At 44.5% G+C, this 21,831-nt stretch overlaps 1 protein-coding gene across 3 annotated transcripts in view; it reads right to left on the bottom strand.

Annotated features, from left to right (window-relative positions):
• pde11al (phosphodiesterase 11a, like) overlaps positions 1-21,831 on the bottom strand; it is a 401,215-nt gene that overhangs the window by 34,619 nt on the left and 344,765 nt on the right. For all 3 annotated transcript variants that reach the window (XM_068058983.1, XM_068058992.1, XM_068059001.1), the window contains 5 exons: positions 19,178-19,278; positions 18,010-18,087; positions 15,656-15,719; positions 13,703-13,777; positions 9,322-9,405 (listed from right to left, as the gene is read on the bottom strand). In XM_068058983.1, coding sequence (XP_067915084.1) covers positions 9,322-9,405; positions 13,703-13,777; positions 15,656-15,719; positions 18,010-18,087; positions 19,178-19,278 — 402 coding nt within the window. The remainder of the gene's footprint in view (positions 1-9,321; positions 9,406-13,702; positions 13,778-15,655; positions 15,720-18,009; positions 18,088-19,177; positions 19,279-21,831) is intronic.

The raw sequence follows: 21,831 nt of genomic DNA, 5'->3' as shown, positions 1-21,831 counted from the left end.
AGTAAACCCCCCCTCCTTCCTCCCTTTAAGAATGAAGAGTGAGATTCCTGTAATCCATCCCTCCCTCCTCCCTTGAAGAATGAAGAGTGAGATCCCTGTACTCCATCCTTCCCTCCTCCCTTTAAGAATGAAGAGTGAGATCCCTGTAATCCATCCTTCCCTCCTCCCTTTAAGAATGAAGAGTGAGATCCCTGTAATCCATCCTTCCCTCCTCCCTTTAAGAATGAAGAGTGAGACCCCAGAGTAAACCCCCCTCCTTCCTCCCTTTAAGAATGAAGAGTGAGATCCCTGTAATCCATCCTACCCTCCTCCCTTTAAGAATGAAGAGTGAGATCCCTGTAATCCATCCTTCCCTCCTCCCTTTAAGAATGAAGAGTGAGACCCCAGAGTAAACCCCCCACCTCCTTCCTCCCTTTAAGAATGAAGAGTGAGATCCCTGTAATCCATTCTTCCCTCCTCCCTTTAAGAATGTAGAGTGAGATCCCTGTAATCCATCCCTCCCTCCTCCCTTTAAGAATGTAGAGTGAGATCCCTGTAATCCCCCCTCCCTCCTCCCTTTAAGAATGAAGAGTGAGATCCCTGTAATCCATCCCTCCCTGCTCCCTTTAAGAATGGAGTGAGACCCCTGAGTAACCCCCCACTCCCTCCTCCCTTTAAGAATGTGGAGTGAGATCCCTGTAATCCATCCCTCCCTCTTCCCTTTAAGAATGAAGAGTAAGACCCCTGAGTAACCCGCCCTCCCTCCTCCCTTTAAGAATGGAGAGTGAGATCCCTGTAATCCCCCCTCCCTCCTCCCTTCAAGAATGAAGAGTGAGATCCCTGTCATCCATCCCTCCCTCCTCCCTTTAAGAATGAAGAGTGAGACCCCTGAGTAACCCCCCTCCTCCCTTTAAGAATGTAGAGTGAGATCCCTGTAATCCATCCCTCCCTCTTCCCTTTAAGAATGAAGAGTAAGACCCCTGAGTAACCCCCCCTCCCTCCTCCCTTTAAGAATGTAGAGTGAGATCCCTGTAATCACCCCTCCCTCCTCCCTTTAAGAATGAAGAGTAAGATCCCTGTAATCCATCCCTCCCTCTTCCCTTTAAGAATGAAGAGTGAGACCCCTGAGTAACCCCCCTCCTCCCTTTAAGAATGTAGAGTGAGATCCCTGTAATCCATCCCTCCCTCCTCCCTTTAAGAATGTAGAGTGAGATCCCTGTAATCCCCCCTCCCTCCTCCCTTTAAGAATGAAGAGTGAGATCCCTGTAATCCATCCCTCCCTGCTCCCTTTAAGAATGGAGTGAGACCCCTGAGTAACCCCCCACTCCCTCCTCCCTTTAAGAATGTGGAGTGAGATCCCTGTAATCCATCCCTCCCTCTTCCCTTTAAGAATGAAGAGTAAGACCCCTGAGTAACCCGCCCTCCCTCCTCCCTTTAAGAATGGAGAGTGAGATCCCTGTAATCCCCCCTCCCTCCTCCCTTCAAGAATGAAGAGTGAGATCCCTGTCATCCATCCCTCCCTCCTCCCTTTAAGAATGAAGAGTGAGACCCCTGAGTAACCCCCCTCCTCCCTTTAAGAATGTAGAGTGAGATCCCTGTAATCCATCCCTCCCTCTTCCCTTTAAGAATGAAGAGTAAGACCCCTGAGTAACCCCCCCTCCCTCCTCCCTTTAAGAATGTAGAGTGAGACCCCTGTAATCCCCCCTCCCTTTAAGAATGAAGAGTGAGATCCCTGTCATCCACCCCTTCGCTCCTCCCTTTAAGAATGTAGAGTGAGATCCCTGTAATCCCCCCTCCCTCCTCTCTTTAAGAATGTAGAGTGAGATCCCTGTAATCCATCCCTCCCTCCCTTTAAGAATGTAGAGTGAGATCCCTGTAATCGCCCCTCCCTCCTCCCTTTAAGAATGAAGAGTGAGATCCCTGTAATCCATCCCTCCCTCTTCCGTTTAAGAATGAAGAGTAAGACCCCTGAGTAACACCCCCTCCCTCCTCCCTTTAAGAATGTAGAGTGAGATCCCTGTAATCCCCCCTCCCTCCTCCCTTTAAGAATGTAGTGAGATCCCTGTAATCCACCCCTTCGCTCCTCCCTTTAAGAATGTAGAGTGAGATCCCTGTAATCGCCCCTCCCTCCTCCCTTTCAGAATGGAGTGAGATCCCTGTAATCGCCCCTCCCTCCTCCCTTTAAGAATGTAGAGTGAGATCCCTGTAATCCCCCCTCCCTCCTCCCTTTAAGAATGAAGAGTGAGATCCCTGGAATCCATCCCTCCCTCCTCCCTTTAAGAATGAAAAGTAAGACCCCTGAGTAACCCCCCCTCCCTCCTCCCTTTAAGAATGTAGAGTGTGATCCCTGTAATCGCCCCTCCCTCCTCCCTTTAAGAATGAAAAGTAAGACCCCTGAGTAACCCCCCCTCCCTCCTCCCTTTAAGAATGTAGAGTCAGATCCCCGTAATCGCCCCTCCCTCCTCCCTTTAAGAATGAAGAGTAAGACCCCTGAGTAACTCCCCCTCCCTCCTCCCTTTAAGAATGTAGAGTGAGATCCCTGTAATCGCCCCTCCCACCTCCCTTTAAGAATGAAGAGTGAGATCCCTGTAATCCATCCCTCCCTCTTCCCTTTAAGAATGAAGAGTCAGACCCCTGAGTAACCCCCCCTCCCTCCTCCCTTTAAGAATGAAGAGTGAGACCCCTGTAATCCACCCCTTCGCTCCTCCCTTTAAGAATGTAGAGTGAGACCCCTGAGTAACCCCCCCTCCCTCCTCCCTTTAAGAATGAAGAGTGAGACCCCTGTAATCCACCCCTTCGCTCCTCCCTTTAAGAATGTAGAGTGAGACCCCTGAGTAACCCCCCCCTCCCTCCTCCCTTTAAGAATGAAGAGTGAGACCCCTGTAATCCACCCCTTCGCTCCTCCCTTTAAGAATGTAGAGTGAGACCCCTGAGTAACCCCCCCTCCCTCCTCCCTTTAAGAATGTAGAGTCAGATCCCTGTAATCCATCCCTCCCTCCTCCCTTTAAGAATGTAGAGTGAGATCCCTGTAATCCACCCCTTCGCTCCTCCCTTTAAGAATGCAGAGTGAGACCCCTGTAATCCATCCCTCCCTCCTCCCTTTAAGAATGAAGAGTGAGCTCCCTGTAATCGCCCCTCCCTCCTCCCTTTAAAAATGAAGAGTGAGATCCCTGTAATCCATCCCTCCCTCTTCCCTTTAAGAATGAAGAGTAAGACCCCTGAGTAACCCCCCCTCCCCCCTCCCTCCTCCCTTTAAGAATGTAGAGTGAGATCCCTGTAATCCCCCCTCCCTCCTCCCTTTAAGAATGTAGAGTGAGATCCCTGTCATCCACCCCTTCGCTCCTCCCTTTAAGAATGAAGAGTGAGACCCCTGTAATCGCCCCTCCCTCCTCCCTTTAAGAATGTAGAGTGAGATCCCTGTAATCCCCCCTCCCTCCTCCTTTAAGAATGAAGAGTAAGACCCCTGAGTAACCCCCCCTCCCTCCTCCCTTTAAGAATGTAGAGTGAGATCCCTGTCATCCACCCCTTCGCTCCTCCCTTTAAGAATGTAGAGTGAGACCCCTGTAATCCCCCCTCCCTCCTCCCTTTAAGAATGAAGAGTAAGACCCCTGAGTAACCCCCCCTCCCTCCTCCCTTTAAGAATGTAGAGTGAGACCCCTGTAATCCCCCCTCCCTTTAAGAATGAAGAGTGAGATCCCTGTCATCCACCCCTTCGCTCCTCCCTTTAAGAATGTAGAGTGAGATCCCTGTAATTCCCCCTCCCTCCTCCCTTTAAGAATGTAGAGTGAGATCCCTGTAATCCCCCCTCCCTCCTCCCTTTAAGAATGAAGAGTGAGATCCCTGTCATCCACCCCTTCGGTCCTCCCTTTAAGAATGTAGAGTGAGACCCCTGAGTAACCCCCCCTCCCTCCTCCCTTTAAGAATGTAGAGTGAGATCCCTGTAATCCCCCCTCCCTCCTCCCTTTAAGAATGTAGAGTGAGATCCCTCTAATCCCCCCTCCCTCCTCCCTTTAAGAATGTAGAGTGAGATCCCTGTAATCCCCCGTCCCTCCTCCCTTTAAGAATGAAGAGTGAGATCCCTGTCATCCACCCCTTCGCTCCTCCCTTTAAGAATGTAGAGTGAGACCCCTGAGTAACCCCCCCTCCCTCCTCCCTTCCAGTATGCAGAGTGGGACCCCTGAATATGGAACTTACCTTCTGTTGTGAAACGTTCTGCCTCCGATGACTCGCTAGCTTTTCTAATTGTGAACGGGACAGCACGTGACGGCCGCCCGTTCAAAGTAAAATCCGGAATTGTCCATGGAGAGGCGGTGGGCTGCATCATCTACAGACGTAAGTACCGTTTAGAATATGTTAATTGGGGTGCCACTGCTGAGCGACGGGGGAGGTCACACCGAGGTCCCCCCGCCGCCGATAATAGGTGGCGGGCCCTTCCTGATGTCGCGGGTCGAGGCGGGCCTCTCCCTGCAGAATTTTACTGACCCTGCGCCACGACGCGCGGCTTCGAGTGGCCGGTAAAATTCAGCCCATCATGTGGGCTCTGTTATAGTCATGTGATCCTCCCTGCCCAATGTTCCTCTATGTTTGGCATCCACGTGATCCCTTACATCCAAGTACAAGATCAGGAAAATCTGCTGTAATATCATTGTAATAACAATATTGTTTGCAATCTGATCACCTCATCAAAGCCCACTAATCAATTTCTCCAGTCAAACTCCCAGACAAAGTAAGAAAGTTTCGAATGGGTACAATGATGAAATAGACAGTTCAAGGGGAAAAAGTTGATGCTATCACGATCATTCCTTTCTAGTAACCCACAGTGGAAGCTGATAATGGATTAAAGATCCAGTGTCAGGTTTATCAAGGACTGCAGTAAGAACTATTGACAGGCAACTTTGAACTCTTCATCCCTCTGGCCACCCTTTCATGCCCTGTGGTTGGCGCAATGGGCTGTGCTTTGTTCTATTACCTGGCAGCACTGCACTTATTGGCAGATTACACATTTGTTGACACCAGAGCAACAGCTGTAGAGACAGAGGGCTGAATTTTTATAGCTCAGCAGCGAGCTTCCGAGACGGCGTGGCATACGTGTGAGATGAGCGCCGGGTAGCCGCCGCAATATTTCATTAACATGGAGGGGGCGGAATGCCCGCCCCCCAATGACGTAGAGGGGGCGGGCATTCTGTCCTCGGCAACGGCGAACGGCGCCACCATTTTTAAAGGGCTTCAAGACCTTACCAGTAATTTAAGTTTTTAAAGTGAAATGGATGTAACATTTACATTTCTAAATTTAATAAAAGATTGAAGGACCTCTCCCAAACCCCCCGCAATGACCAAACATTGCATTTATTGCCTTTTCCCCACTAAAAAAAATGTTGTTCCTATCCCCTCCCAAACTTCATTACCTTTGCCCTTCAACCCCTTCCCACCATCCCCTCAGCCAATAGTAACAGTTCTCCCCGCTCCCCCTGAATATTTCACTCCTCCCCCCTCCCCACCAAGTGTTACGCCTTGGATCTCCAAATGGAGAACCGAAGGCATGGGACTTCCGGCAACTGGCTGGAATATCGGCGTGGGATGGCCGTTGCAACAAGGTAAACAATTATTCCTTGATTAGCATTTATCTACATATGTAAATTTTTTTGTGGGGGAGCTGCCCCGAGGCCTCGCTGCCGCTGGTAAAATGGGGCAGGGCCATCCTGGCATCGAGGCCAGTGCCGGGCCTCTCCCGGAAGTATTTTCTGGGCCCCCCCGCCATGGCCCCCAACGTCCAGGGACTGGTAAAATTCAGCCCAGACAGTGAGAGAGAGAGAGAGAGAGCAAAGCATTCAAACTGGATCAAAACTTTGCTTTTGATGCAGGTGATGAGATATAAATGAGATGCCAGACCACTTTTTTTTCTGACCCACTCCAAATTTTTTTCCTGTCCCTAAATATGTCATTCCGTGCCTATCCACAGGATGGAGCAGCCTGTCACAAGGATCTACTTTGGGCTTCAGCAGAAAAAGAGTAAGGGTAGTTAATCAGAGAGAAAAATTCACAGAATGAGTCACAATGGTATATAGGCCGATGATGTTATTCTACATTTGATATGCATGCAGATAATTACAATGGATAGGGGAGGCCCTGAAGGTGAGTAGGTTTAGACACCAGCTGCCATTTCAGCTTTTTAAACATGGTGCTTTACCTGGTAAGACCATATCCTACTGTAGGTTGTGGACTCATCATAGAGTGCTCAGCATTGCTACTGAATCACTCCACACTAGGTACCCCAAACCTCCTGGAATGATACGGAATTTCATGGAGTCAGGGATTGAAGGTCAAGAATTCAAAAATTTAAATTTCCCACCACAGTGTATTGCCCCCTCCCTCCCTCCCTCCCACTTCATGACATCGCCGGCTGCTGTTGGAGAAATATCCACAGCCGGGATTTTACAAGCATTCCCCCCCCCCCGACCGAGGCGGGATTGGAGGTGGGGGGGGGCATGGAGTATTGTGATGGGTGGCGGTGGGGCGGAGGACCGTTGCCCAACGATCATCCTGGAGGCGGGATGGGCTAATGTGACCTTCCCAACCAGAGGCCAATTGAGGCCCTTTCGTGGCCGATTAATGGGCAATTAATGGTCTCTGCCCGCTGATGCTGGGATCTTACCAGTGGCAGGAGGGGCCTCCACTGCACAGGGAGGATGCATTGTAAAATGAGGGGCCCTCCCTGCGGGCTTGGGGCAGTGGGTTCCTCCTTTCCCTCCTTTGTGGGCGACTTGTGGCCCACAGAGAACCCCCTCCCCCTAAACTGTAACCACTCCCACCCCTCCTCGCTGGGGCCTTCTGTACTGGCCCCAGCGACCCTGCCTCACTTACCTCTGGTCCTGGGTTCCACCGCTGGGCCTTGGTCTGAGGCCTCTGCAGTACCGGCAGTGGCCACCACTCCTGGCAGTGTTGCCAATACTGCTGAGCTGGCAGCACTCTGATTAGTGGAGACTTTAAAGGGACGGGGATCCTGTCTCCTGAAACTTCGATTTAAAAAGACCAGAGGATCACTCCGGGAGGGGCCGAGAAAATGCAGAGGTGGGGCCCTCCCTGCCTTTTCAGCCCAGTGCCTGGAGCCCCACCTCCAGCACAAATGAGCGCATTCATCAGGGGGCTGGAGAACTGGCAACTCGGATGGCTTGGATGGGTGTCGGCACACAGGGCAGGTGTGGGATGTTATCAATTAGGGGGTGGTATCACTGAAATGGGGCCAGGAAGTCTGATTGGGTGGGCTAAAATGGGTACTCTCTAAAATCAGAGCTCCCAAGAATGGAGAACTGAAGAATGGGGGGCTCGGGGGAGATGGAGACTGGATAATGAGGGCTCAGTGAATGAGGGAAACTGAAGAATGGGGGGGGCTCGAGGAGAGGGAGAATGGAGAATGGGGATCTTGGGGCGCGAGGAAGACAGTGGAATGGGGGGCTCAGGAAGCGAGGGGGACTGGGGAATGGGGGTGTAGGGAGAGAGGGAGAATGGGGGGCCTGGGAAGCGAGGAAGACTGGGGAATGGGGTGTTACGGGATGGGAGGATGGGGGAGATAAGGGGATTAGGTGTTGGGGGTCAAGCGGGTGGGGGGTGGGGTGGAAAATGTGCATGGGGACCAGAATTTCCCACAGAGTCAGAGGCAGCAGCAACATCGGGAGTGGCATAGAGAAGCAGCCAATAAAGGGTTGAGTGTAACCTTGAGACCTTACTGTGGGTAAATAATGAAAGATTGTTTCCACTGGTGGGTAAATGGGAAACTGGGGCTCAGAGACCAAGGATGCTCATTGGAAGTAACAAGCAGAAAGGGAGAAGGTAAGTTCTTGAACTGAGGGTAATTAGACCAGGGGATTTTTCACCAAATTGAGGTACCTATTGAAGTAGAGACTAAACTATAATTTTAAAGGGAATGAGATAAATATTTAAAAGGAGGAATATAAAAAGGTTTTGGGAGAGGGCCTGAGAAATGGGGTTACAGGAGAGAGCATCAGCACCTGAGGCTGAATGGTGTCCTCCTATGCTATAATATCTATAATTCTATGAAAACTCTCCTTTATTGATACTGGGCCCAGGGAGCAGTTTAGAAATGTTGGTGCTGAGCTGAGTTTAGCAGGTGGGCCTGTGAGAAGTGCCACAAACACCAAGCACACTGTACAATCTCTTGGTTTGCTTCAGTCAGTTTGTGCCGCTCCACTTTGATGAGTGAAGTCCAATTACAGATCAGCTGTGACTGAGGTTTCTGTTTAGGGTTGTCACTTTCACAATCTGAGTCCAAACCAGAGTCAACGGAGATAAGCAGAGAAATCAAGCCAGTTAAAATGGCATTCACCGGGGAGCCTGACTGTTACTGATGGAACTAAAGTTCCTCCCACCTCTGGTTTCCCCTCTGCAAATCACTCTACCATCCTCAGTTCCCCTCTGGAAATCACTCTCAAATCCTCAGTTCCCCTCTGGAAATCACTCTCCCATCCTCAGTTTTCCCTCTGCAAATCGCTCTCCCATACTCAGTTTCCCTCTTTGCCTGCTCACTGGTGTTCTGATTCTTAGAACTTGTTACACAACAGATACTGGCATAAAACTTTTTTTTTATCCATTCATGGGATGTGGGCTTCGCTGGCTAGGCCAGCATTTATTGCCCATCCCCAATTGCCCTTGCGAAGGTGGCGGTAAGCTGCCTTCTTGAACCGCTGCAGTCCATGTGAGGTAGGTACACCCACAGTGCTGTTAGGAAGGGAATTCCAGGATTTTGACATAGCTACAGTGAAGGAACGGCGATATAGTTCCAAGTCAGGATAGTGTGTGACTTGGAGGGGAACTTGCAGGTGGTGGTGTTCCCATGCATCTACTGCCCTTGTCCTTTCTAGTTGATAGAGGTCATGGATTTGGAAGGTGTTGTCTAAGGACTGGGAGCAAAAGTACTCAACTACAGAGAACCCAACATTTAGAAAGTAAATGCATAAGATTTTTTAGAAGTCATGTGATCAGATGCCATCTGACTGAGTGACAAGTGATCAGGCATCATATGATTAGATGTCACGTGGTCAGAATGTCACATAGTCAAAACTCCTGGAATTTCTCAAACTAGAATTGGTAATCCTACTCCTCACATTACCTACAAACATGATTACTACAAGATTTGGACGCATATTGGGAAACATTTGAATCAACCATGAAAAGTCAAGGAAAGTTTGCTTGTGTTTCCTTTAAATGATAAATTCCACAGCTTTTCAACTGGTTCATATTTTAAAAATAATTTAGAGGAAACTGGATGAGGTGGAAGAAATAAAGCACAATATAAAGGATCACAATTTATTTAGTAGTTTGTAGTACCTCAAACAAGGGCTTGCATATCCCATCAATCCATTTCAGCTGAAGCCCCGGCAACTCATCCTTCCTATTTCGGTCAAAGATAGCCTGTAGAATATTTGCAAAGATAGAATTGTGTTTTCAGCACACGTCCAAGAGTGCAGTTACTACAGGACCTGACATTCACGGATTGCTAATAGCAGTAATAACTCAGAGTTCTTCATGAATTTTTACCCACATTTTGCATGTTCACTACCAAGGTCAAAAGATTAATTCATTGCTCACTCCATGCATGTATGATTTTTGAGCAGGAAGATGCATTAATTTTGTTAAAAGCAAACAAAATAATGAAAGACTCCTAATGAAGGGAAATTATAGCACAAGTCAAGTAAGGTGTTGACAACCTATAAATCATCTATCCCTAGTGTGCAATTTATAATCAAATTATGAGTGCAGTTCAGCAGGATGCATTTGCCTACACATCAATGTATTTCATTTGGTGTCAGCTGTGACATTACTGTAGGCAGACTGGTTGCTACAAACCATAATATTTAAATTCACAAAGGCTTTTTTTAAAATTGGAAGATCAGGAAATGACAACTTCCTAGTTTGTTTTCTTAAGACTGAAAATTTGTTTAAAATGAAATTCTTGTGGAAATCTGCAACATCAAAAATGCAGCAAGTTTAAAAGTAGGCCTGTATAAATAGCTGGCGCAGTAATCTCTGTGGCAGCTGTTAAAGGTCACATTAGAACTCACTTTAATTGGCTGTCTTAGCCATTGTCCCCGGTGAACACGTGGGATCATAGCAAAAAGCCTGCTGAGGATTTAGCACTAGCGTGAGACCATTTCCTCAGTCATAAATTGTAACAGCTGATCCAGAACTCAAAGCATGGAATAGATTGGTTGTACTGAAGTGCAGTAGATGGTCTTCTGAGAATGGGCTTGATATGCAATTTTATTGTGTTACATTAATAGCCCAGCATTGTCACATCTGATTTAGGAGTCCTTACTGTATTATTACAGGATAGAAAATGGACAAATGAAACTATTCTACAAAATCTGATCCAGGGTGAGATTCAGAGAGCTTTTTATCTGATTATATGGAAGCTACATTTTAAAATATATACCCACTGACAAAAGTCGCATGCCTATCCCAGTTTAAATGATGCCTCAATAAAACTACCTAAACCACATGAGGGTTTTCTCAGGGATTTCTCGAGAAAAGCATATTTATTAGAAAGTGACTATGCACTTTTGGTCTTTTCTACTGCATCGCATTATTATTTGTAGTTCTTTTTAGCAAGTATGTTCAATATGGAACCTCTGATTTCTAATGAATATTTTCTCCGGCACCTACAGATTGTGCACTTCTGGGCACATGGAAGAAAAACACTAATACGTGGTATTCCTATACATCATTTCCAATTCCCAAATGTATAAACAACAAGAACTTCAGATTATTATTATCTAACATCTTACTAAATGCTAGCATTTAAAAGAAAAAAAATGGGGATTAATTACATAGGAAAGAAGGCGCTTGCATTTATATAGTGCCATTTATGTTCTCAATATGTCTGAAGATGCTTCACAGTCAATAATTTACTTTTGAAGTGCAGTTACTCTTGTTACGTAGGTAAACATGACAGCCAATTTGTGCATAGCAAGGACCCACATAAAAGCAAATCAGTTGGAATAATAAATAGTCTGTTTTTGATTGAGGGTTAAACATTACCATCACCAGGAGAATTTGCTACTCTCTTGGTGCCATAGGATCTTTTATGTCTTTCTGAACAGGTAGATGAACCCTTCCTTTAACAATGTAGCACTCCTTCGGCACTGCACTGATATGCTCAAATCCTGGAGTGCAGGTTAAATCTTAAACCCTAAAAATAATAACAACTCAGAGGTGAGAATGCTACCAACTGAGCCAAGCTGACAACCAACTAATGAGCTCTCCTTTACTCGCTGCAAGTCGAGATGCAGGGCCAGATTATTTATTGCCTGGGCTGGGTGGAGCATAGTACATAAAGGGAACTCTCAAATGTCAATGGAAGGAAAATTAATCGGGTTCTCTGTGCGACCCTCCCCACCAGATTTTCCCCTATGACCTCAGGCAATGCTTAACGCCTAGATGGTAAAGATAAACAGCTATCCCATTACAAATGATCTTTTCAAGCATATTTGATGACATTGCTACACATAGCGATCACAGAAATTCTTCCCCCCGCCCTTCAATATGGAAAATCACAGGTGCAAAACCATACCCATCACTTTGTGCCACAACATAGCTGAGCTCCAAAGTGCTGCGCCATTGTTCTGTACTGTAAAGATATATTTTTGTTTTAAGTGTGAGTGAAGAACATAAAGGAAGCGGCTTCGAGGATTTACTACACATGACAGGGTGCCAGGCTGAATTCATATACACAGTAGTCATGACACGTTCACTGAAATATCCTAGCTTAATAATTGCTGTCACTGATATTAATTCAGCACTGCAGTAATTTCTAGCCTGGTTCCTTGGCGATGTCATTGGCATTCAGCAGTGAAACAAAAATATTCAGGAATGTTACAGAAGTAGACAAAGAAAAGCAAAGGAATGTCAATATTAATCCTAATTCCTTTTACCCGTTTGATTTTTAAATGAGCACTGATGGTAAAACTTCTTCTTTCAATATTTTGGCACAATATGGGATTGTTGTGAATTAATGTACATAGCAGAAATATGCTTGGCAAACATTCTTAGTATCACACTGAGCAGAACCATATCTGATAGTACAAAGTATTCAATGATCACCAATGGAAAGTATGTTTCTGAAAACCTTCAGCACATTGAGCCTTAACACAGAACTAAGATATCAGATAAATAACCGTCCAGTGTGTCAGAGAGGAGAAAGTAAATAGAAATGATTAAAAACTGAAGTAACCCGCTGGCACCCAGGTTAGGATATTTCAGCTGGGATTGTAGCTAGTTCAAGCCCAGTTGTGCCAAACACTTGATTAATGACCAATTGGGAGAAACTTTTCTCAGCTCAACTGGGCAAACTGGAGCCATGGAATCAATCTTCGCTCTGGCTGAAGTTTATGTTGGCTTCAGGAGTCAAATAAGGGATTGTTGATTTAGTGTTAACTTCGTCCAAATCTAATCTGGCCAAGCTGCATTTCACATGAGAATTTAAACCACTCTGTGGATAGCTGATGCTGCTCTCCTTCCTATGATTGAAACAATATGGATGAGGGGCACTTTGTGATTTTTACCTCTGGTTTAGTGTTGCGCCATCAGGAAACCTTCTAGCTCCAACAAATATAGTAAAAGTAACAGATTATTCATGATAAAATACTCTGGAATCAGATTTGCTGTTAGACACATTGGGATTGGTTCAGTAATTTTAGGATTAATGTTGTAGCTATTTGGCTCCAGATATGGTACAGATTGTTCAGTATAGTTGTGAAAGAATGGGATACCAACTAACAACAGACAAATGCAACTTGTGGAAATACGCTTCATTCACCTGATATCATGACACAATACACCTGGCAGCTGCATGTGATGCAAGACGGGCGTCAATTTTAAAAATTAGTTTTCCAGCTGGGAAATCTAGTTCCAATCATCAAAAGCTGATTTAGGAAGATAAAGCACCTCATTGTATTCTGGACACTGGGACTAAGCCAACTTTATAACATGCCAGCTGTCTCACAATGGTAGCACTCTCGCCACTGAGTTGGTGGGTTATGGGCTCAATTTCCACTCCAGACATGTGAGCACAAAAATCTAGGCTGACACTCCAGTGCCGTAATGAAGGAATGTTGTTCTTTGTTTTTGGGACCTCATCTTTCTTTTTGGACCTTCCTGTATGCAATTTGGCAGCCACATTTCCTACATTACATCAGTGACTACACTTCAAATAGTACTTATTTGGCTGTAAAACACTTTGGGATGTCCTGTGATCATGAATACTACATAAATGAAAGTCTTATTGTTTAATTTCAAGTCACCGTGACATTGGATAGTTCTATATTGTTTTCAGTCCAAAATTGTTAATTAATGAACTCAAAACTATTCCACATCTGTTAGAAAATATGTTCCCTTGGTAAACTAATCTATACCTGTTATTTAACTAGTTAAAACCAGCACGTCTTTGAATTTTAGGTTGGAATTGTGACTCTATATTCCATGCTGGAGAATATTTGAAGCCAAGATTCAAAAGCTGAATGAGGAACACACAGGAGATAATTATTACAGAACCTATTTCTTAATTAATTTGACTAGCATAAATCAATGGTGCAAGTCTGCAGATATACCAGTAAAACATTAACAAGTGACAATGATAAAGGAAGTAAATAGAGAGAATAGAATACTAAGGACAAAGTTTTTTTTAAATCTACATTTTTAAATTAATACTTACAGCTGGTGTCAGCTTCAGCTCAGCCCTCTCCCTGTCTCCTTGTTCAAAGAATTCACTGGTTACCAATTCAGCTACCTACAATACATAAATGCAAATGTTCTACAAACTTATTGAGACTGATTTCGGATTTACTAAACCTACATAATGGTAGCAATTCAAAATGACAAGCCAGATAAATGCATAGCATCACAGCTTCATACAATGGCACCTCCTTTTTCCTGATGAGAAAAATATCAATGCCTTGTCTACATGGCTATTTGTGGATTCTGCTACTAATTATTAATTGGTCTGGATCTGGCACAGATGCTGAACGGAATCCTGAGCTTCAATTGTTTCCTGAGCTATTCCTTTTCCCCGATGAGCTACATCTTCATGTTGGGCAGTTGTTAAGTCCCCAGTGCTTCAGTGATGAAGTAAGACTATATATTAAAAAAATACAAAAAAGAGCACATCTTCCTGATGGTCACCTTGGAAGAGACCAGGAAGTATGTCCAATCCTTGACAGTCTGAGAAGGAGGAAATGCTTCACCATGGTCATGCATCTAACTCTTTTACTTGTTTGTCAAACATACCGTAAAATATTGTGATTTGTGTTGAACTCTAGCAAAAAATGTCATTATGCTACTTGTATGTGACATCCTCATGATGAAACTGAGGCATGGTTCTTCACCTTTTTTTCAGCTATAATGATAATTTCCCTTTAATAAATAACAACATTAGAAAATCCACATGCTTTATCCACAGAAATCACTAGTAATGTGTATAGGACTAGGCAATGTTGCATATGTAAATAGGTTCCAGTATAGTTAGACAGATTGCTTCATAATTCACAGAAAGAATAAATCATTTTTCTGCCATCCTGAATGAGATTAGGTGCAATAACTCAAAGAGCAATTACTTTCCTTTATCTAATTTACAGGTTTCGGTAATTAACTTAGGACATTTTCCATACTTGATGTCCACATCATGATATTGAGTGGGTGCTTATTGCTCATGCCAAGAGCACTGTGTGGATTTTGAAATATCACAGGATGTAATAGGGATGATTCTTGGAAGAACTCAGGGCATATATCCAATCTTTGGCAGTCTGGGGAAGAGAAAATGCTCCATTGTGGTTATGTATGTTATTGTGGCAGTAATAGCAAAATTTTTGTGGTTGAGTGAAAATCTTTCACTTCCGTTACAGCCCAATTTAATATTTAAATTTTAAATTGTATTTGTTGCTTTTATGCTTAGCTGGAAATTAATTGCCAAAGCTTTAAAGTTCAGCTATGGCTTGGTCATTCATCTTGATCCTTGGATATTTATTGCAATAACATGATGAATGCACACATTCCAAAAGCAGATAGACTGTGGACTCCTGGAAGTTTGCTCTATTGAGGACAACAGCCTCTTTCTAAACATTTTTTCCTTGGATTTTGGGAACATCAGGTAGTGAGTGTGTGATCAAAATGAAGAAATAGCATTTCGTGGCACACACAAAGTGAAGATTTGCATTACAACAGATGGAGTAGTGACGACACCACATTTAAAGAGAGACTTTTTTTTAAGAGAACACTTGTACCTGTGGAAGTAGGAAAAAAAATCTATGGAATATTTGCTTTTGCAACAGGAACAAAATATACTTGTAGAACAATGGTTGATGTAAAGTTAGCACCATTGCAAAAAGTATAAAATCCAAGGGTCCAAACTAAACATGGTTGAACTCCTACTCAACTGCAACATTTTCCCTCCAGAATTTCTGCATGTCACTTTTCTTGGGCTTTAGTTTTCAAATTTGTTCTGTTATTAATGACAGAAAATGATATTCTTAATCTACTTGTAAGCAATAGGAGAACTGCAGAATATAAAATGAAAGCTGGAAATAAATGTATGACTTTAAATATATTATTACTACAGTTTTAGTGCATTTCTTAAACCACATCATGATAGGAATGGGCTTCTGGTACTCACTTGCTTAGAAATCTCCCAAGGCTTTGTAACTGCTCCTAAATCACAGGCTGTCATCAACATGGATCTGATGTCAAAATAAAATGCAGTTGTCATCTCATGGCAATTCATGACAAATGAAATTGAATGTGCCTGTAAGAAATCCTGGAACAATTTGAGCTTGATCATCACAACAACACTTTAAATACTTTACTATAATTTATTTACTCCTTTCTGTTGAACAATGAAATTTTGTCTCTACTGTTGATTTTTCAATTTATATTTTCTGTTCAAAGAAACGACTGTTATTGGATCCTAATTACAGGGTTAGCTGCCTGTTGGACACACTGGGTGTGGTAAATGGTGAATCTGAGGAGCAGAGCAAAATAAAAGCTGTGTAACTGGTTGTGTAAGTTCACAAAGCCACAAGGCATTTACTGCATGCAAATAACGCCTGACATAATTTCTCTAGCAATGTTAGCTTCAACATCAACAAGGATCTCTTTTGTTTTGAAGAAACCTGCAATGTCCCATAGAGGACAGTTATAGGATAATAGGTAGGAATCAGTCAGTTCATAAGGTAACTGAATGATTCCAATGGTATCAACCACCCTCAAAGTGAAGCTCAAAAAGTTTATTAGTGTCAACACAACTGTAAAATTAAATTATTGATGGATGCTTGTTTTTCTTTTACTTACTTGAAAGCAAAGAACTCACGAAAGCAAAGGAAACCCCAAGAATTGATAGCAATGTTGGTAGCAAATGCAGAAAACAGTATTCCCTGCAGCTCACCAGTTAACTGTGCAGCCATCCACCAACCTTGCTTGTTCAACCAGGTGAGCGCTTAATCTTTTGGGCCTCCTTATCTCGAAAGACAATGGATACGCGCCTGGAGGTGGTCAGTGGTTTGTGAAGCAGCGCCTGGAGTGGCTATAAAGGCCAATTCTGGAGTGACAGGCTCTTCCACAGGTGCTGCAGAGAAATTTGTTTGTCGGGGCTGTTGCACAGTTGGCTCTCCCCTTGCGCCTCTGTCTTTTTTCCTGCCAATTACTAAGTCTCTTCGACTTGCCACAATTTAGCCCTGTCTTTATGGCTGCCCGCCAGCTCTGGCGAATGCTGGCAACTGACTCCCACGACTTGTGATCAATGTCACACGATTTCATGTCGCGTTTGCAGACGTCTTTATAGCGGAGACATGGACGGCCGGTGGGTCTGATACCAGTGGCGAGCTCGCTGTACAATGTGTCTTTGGGGATCCTGCCATCTTCCATGTGGCTCACATGGCCAAGCCATCTCAAGCGCCGCTGACTCAGTAGTGTGTATACGCTGGGGGTGTTGGCCGCTTCAAGGACTTCTGTGTTGGAGATATAGTCCTGCCACCTGATGCCAAGTATTCTACAAAGGCAGCGAAGATGGAATGAATTGAGACGTCGCTCTTGGCTGGCATACGTTGTCCAGGCCTCGCTGCCGTAGAGCAAGGTACTGAGGACACAGTACTGAGCGCTTAATAAGTTGACCATAAAGATGGAGATGTCCTTGACTCACAAAGACCAAACTGAAAATGGTCACAGAAGTACATGAAAAACATGGTTTGACTGAGCCTGTGTGCTGCAATTAGTTTTGAAAAAGGAGTATGTCTCTTCAAATTCTGGATACCCAAAACTGGGCCAAATTTAGGTATTCATAAATCAACTTAAAACTGATGTTCATCCTATCCACAAGTTACAATTTAAATAAAAACATACTGAAACTGAAATATGGGATCCTCCCTCCCCACGGATGTCAGGTTGGTTCACAGTTTTACTCAATCAAAAATCTTATCCAGTGACCACACTGCAGCACACATGCAACACAAAATCATGTTTCATGTGCAGTTTAATATTGGAGTTGCACCTTCCAGGTGAGGACAGAAGTGGACCCTGCTGTGACCTTTTCTCTGTCTCTTGCTCATCCTCCTAGCCAAATAGCCAACCAACATTTATTATCCAGAATCACATATGGTCTTTAACTATTTGAGTAGTCACTAGAAAACCAGTGTTGCTCCTGGAACTGTCCATAACATTAGTCTGTGCTTTCATGAAGTATGTGGTGAGTTAGAGAATTAGAGGGAAAATGAAAAAAAATGGGGTGGTTTAAATGTATTTCAAGATTCTTTTGAAACCAACCTAAGTAAACCAGTAAAAGTCAAAATTAAATAACTTGCTTTTATATAATTCCTTTCATGTAGCAAAACAAACACGATGTTGTTCAATCTTTGACATGTTGCTTAGTTCATTGAAAATTAGTTTCAATAAAAGCATAATTATATAGCCATGTTAATTTTGCAATCACATACTGTTATGAACAAAAGATGAAACTGTTTCAGAATCCTGGGTTACCTCAACATTTCCCTGCGCTTCTCAAGACGCCAGTTATGTTCCCCAGACATTACATACTCAAAGAACTTTGTGCGCTGCCTGCATTTAAATGAGAAAAAGGAAATATTTTAATGTATCTGTACTGAGCAGCAATGTAGCATTACAATTCTGCGCACGGTTGATATACTACACTCAGGGAAATTAGCACATTCCAACAAACCAACAACTGAGTATGCCATATAACTGCTGGCATCTAATTAGCTTCAGTCAGCAATAAATGTTGATATATGAGCAATCTGCTAATTATTTGATTAAATGAAACAGGTTTTAAAATGCTTACTTTAACATACTAAAAATACAAATGGCCAGTAATACAGACCAAATTGAACCAGCCCATTACAATTAGTACATCTGATAAAGTTCATGCATAGTGCAGCAATAAACTTGGTCAAATAACTTGTTAATCTCCTCAGTAACTTTAATTCAATGAATGCTTAGTTTTAAAATAACTGTTAAGTGTAGCTTGAGGAAGAAAATCTGCAGAGCAAATCACCTTGCCACACTAAAAATTCCTGTTGGGAGTTTGTGTATGGATTACAGGTACTGATATAGCTCTGAGTGTCAGCAGTTCTCACTATTTTTGTACATGTATGGGTCATTTTGTACATGTACAAGTTTACATTTCACAAAACACATACAAAGAAGGAAGAAAGAAAGAACTTGTACTGATACAGTGCCTTATCACATCCCAAAGTACAACCGATGGATTATTTTTGAAGATATATCACTTTTGTTATGTAGAAAAACATGGTAGTTAAACCAAGTTTTGGTGCTGAAGGAGGAATAATGGATTCACACCATGAATGACACCATGAGAATTCCCAGCTCTTCTTTGAATAGTACTATGGGATCTTTAAATCCGCATAAGCAGGACCTCCGTTTACGACCCCATCCAAAAGACTGCACTTCCAATAATGGAGCATATATTGTATTGAAGTGTTAGCCTAGATTATATGCTCAAATCCTGTAATAGGGTTTGAACCTTCTGACTGAGAGATAACAGTGTAACCAATTGAGTCAAATTGCCAAAATGGTACATTTACTAAACAGCATTACCTTTTGAACATTAACAATAATAAAGTTAAATGGAAAATCTGTGTTGTAATTAATCTGTAATGGAAACACTTACTCAAAATAAAGCATGAGGTCAGTGGACAGGATAGCTTGTTTTAGCAATTGCATCAAATCGCTGTAGTCCTTGGATGAAAGGTTGGCAAAAATGTTGTGTCCCTAAAATTAAGGGAAAGGTACAGTAGCTTAATGCAAGTCCATAAAAGGTCGAAGCAGCTATTCCTGGGGATTAAAAAAAAATTGTATCCAAATTAAAGCCAGTGGAAAAATAAATGCTACATTTTTAAAGGTGAAATTCAGGTAGGAAATTCAGTGCTACAAGAACTCTGCAAAAACCTTTGCACATTTATTTAATTAATTTGTTTTTTTTTAAATGATTTTATAAGTTGGAAGCTATTTTATTGTATTTGTCTGATACAATCTTTATGGTGCTCGAGATAGGATTTGAGGAAAAATACTCCTGACATTTTATATCAGATATTGGGCTGGATTTCATATGCCCGGTGACTCATTAACATGCCTGTGTCGCGCTGCCACCCTCCCCACCCCCACAATGACGTGAAGGGGGCGGGCTTGACACCGCCATAAACTGACAGGAAAGCAGGTCCTGGCACCATATTTAAACAGCAGCCAGCCCTACATTCAGTGAAAACCTGAAATAAAACCATTCTGTTTGCTGCTGCACAACAATGAAGGCACAGAAACGTCTTGCCAACAACATCCTGTGACTTCCAGAAGATGTCAGAGGCGCGATCCAGGGTGGCCCCACAGTTCAGCGACGCCTCCCTGCTCAGTCTCCTGCAGGCTGTGCGGGCAAGGCGGGAGGACTTTTTCCCCAGCGATGGTAAGAGACCCTCCTGCCTGACCAAGTAAGCCTGAGTGGAGGTGGCAGAGGAGGTTAGTAGCTGTGGGCCATTCACCAGGACTGGGTGCAGTGCCGCAAGAGGGTGAACGATCTCTTGCGCTCCGCAAAGGGAAGTGGCACTTTGTTGCATGGCTCTGCTGAACCTGGGTGTCCCCACACAGAGTAGCACATGTGTGCCACTGCCATGCCAAAGACAGGGAGGTCGGGCAGGGAGGAATGACATTACATGAATGGCTGCATGTATGAAAGAACTCACCCTTGTCTGCTGCTCAGAGCATGGCACCTACATGAGTGGCTCACCTAGTACTGCAGACTGAGCCTTCCCCACCTTTGCGCCCAGCACCCCTGTTGTAACATGTGTTGTGTTGTTGCTTTGCAATGCTCAATCTCTGCTTCCTTGCTCCTCCAGGCAAAGAGGGCCCACAACGCCCGTGAGGCAAACAGGAGTGGAGTAGGAGTCCCAGATGTACGCCCACTTACACAGGCTGAGGAGGAGGCCACGGAACTCACAGAAATCCATGTGCAACATTCCGTTGGTGAGGTTGAGCTCAGAGTCCTGGGTGAACAGACAGCCATTTGATATGCACAATGATCACTATGAAAATCTTATTGTTTGAGACAATGCTGTCATAATCGTTACATGCGCACCATAAAGACTGACAGTATGCTGTTTAGATTGTATCTTGCAGGTCAACGCTCCGGATCCAACCCACCGGCCCAGGTCTCCTCTCGCACCTCTGAGGAAGAGACATCCTTAGAGGACGCAAAAGCCCATGACACTCCCGCACATTCCACCAGCGCAGTTACAGTCACTTGGGTTGGAATCCGATCGGCCTTAGAGTGTGGGTCACAAGCTGGCGAAAGCACTGTACATGCCCCCGAGCAGCTGACTGAAGCTGAGACAGCTGAGGCCCCTGACAGTCGGAGGGCTGTGGGTGGCCAGGCCTATGCTGAGCCCGAGGCTAATGATGATCCTCTGTTGTCGACAGCACAGGGCATGCTGGAGCTGCAGCAGCAGTCATGGCAACATCTGGTGGAGATGCCACAGGCCGTGCGCAGCCTTGTGTGCATGATGGGGGAGTCCATCCAGGCCATGACAGCTGCCATGTCCCCGGCATCTGAGCGCACGGCTTCATCCATGGAGAGGACAGCAGCCCTCCTGGAGAGCCAGATTCCATTGATTCGTGCTGACCTTCAATCCCTCGCTGCAGCCATTACATCCATGCAGCAGTGGTAAGGCGAGAAAGGGACCAGAGGCATGGAGACTGCCCCTGCCCCTGGTCCTGCTCGGAAGAACAGCGAGGTTCATAACAGCCTTGAGATGGAGGAGGCAAGCTTGTGTGCCGTATCTGAGGTCCTCCCTCAAGGTGTTTCCAATGTCCGCCGCTGAGTCAAGCTCCAGCAGCCACGACGCCTGAGGAGAGTTCTGACCTGACGCAGCATTCCCCCAGCAAGCCTGGGCCCTCCAGGCCTCATACGCACAGAGGACGACCGCCGGAGTCATCCACAGCCAAAGAGCACTCTGATCAGCAGCCTTCCTCCAGTCAGGCTGCTAGCACAGAAGCGGCACCGCAAAAGAGCATCCGCAAACGTTTCAAAAAACACCGCGACACAAATGGGTCTGCCTGGGTGACACTACAATGTAAAATGTTAACTCACTAAATGTTCTTCACTCATATGTCTGTCCTTTTTACTGTGTGAATGAAATGGGCCAGCATGTACTGATCGTGTTTCCTCCCATTACATCATTGGCCTTTCAGAACTGCCATTGTATGCAATGACATCATTGCCATGCCAGTAGTACTTATGTGTGTCTCCATGGATGCAGTAACATGGACAATGGCTCA

This window comes from Heterodontus francisci, chromosome 2 (assembly GCF_036365525.1).
Source record: "Heterodontus francisci isolate sHetFra1 chromosome 2, sHetFra1.hap1, whole genome shotgun sequence".
Classification (NCBI taxonomy): domain Eukaryota; kingdom Metazoa; phylum Chordata; class Chondrichthyes; order Heterodontiformes; family Heterodontidae; genus Heterodontus; species Heterodontus francisci.
The sequence above is the reverse complement of the archived record's forward strand: the minus strand, read 5'-3'. Positions and strand labels throughout refer to the sequence as shown.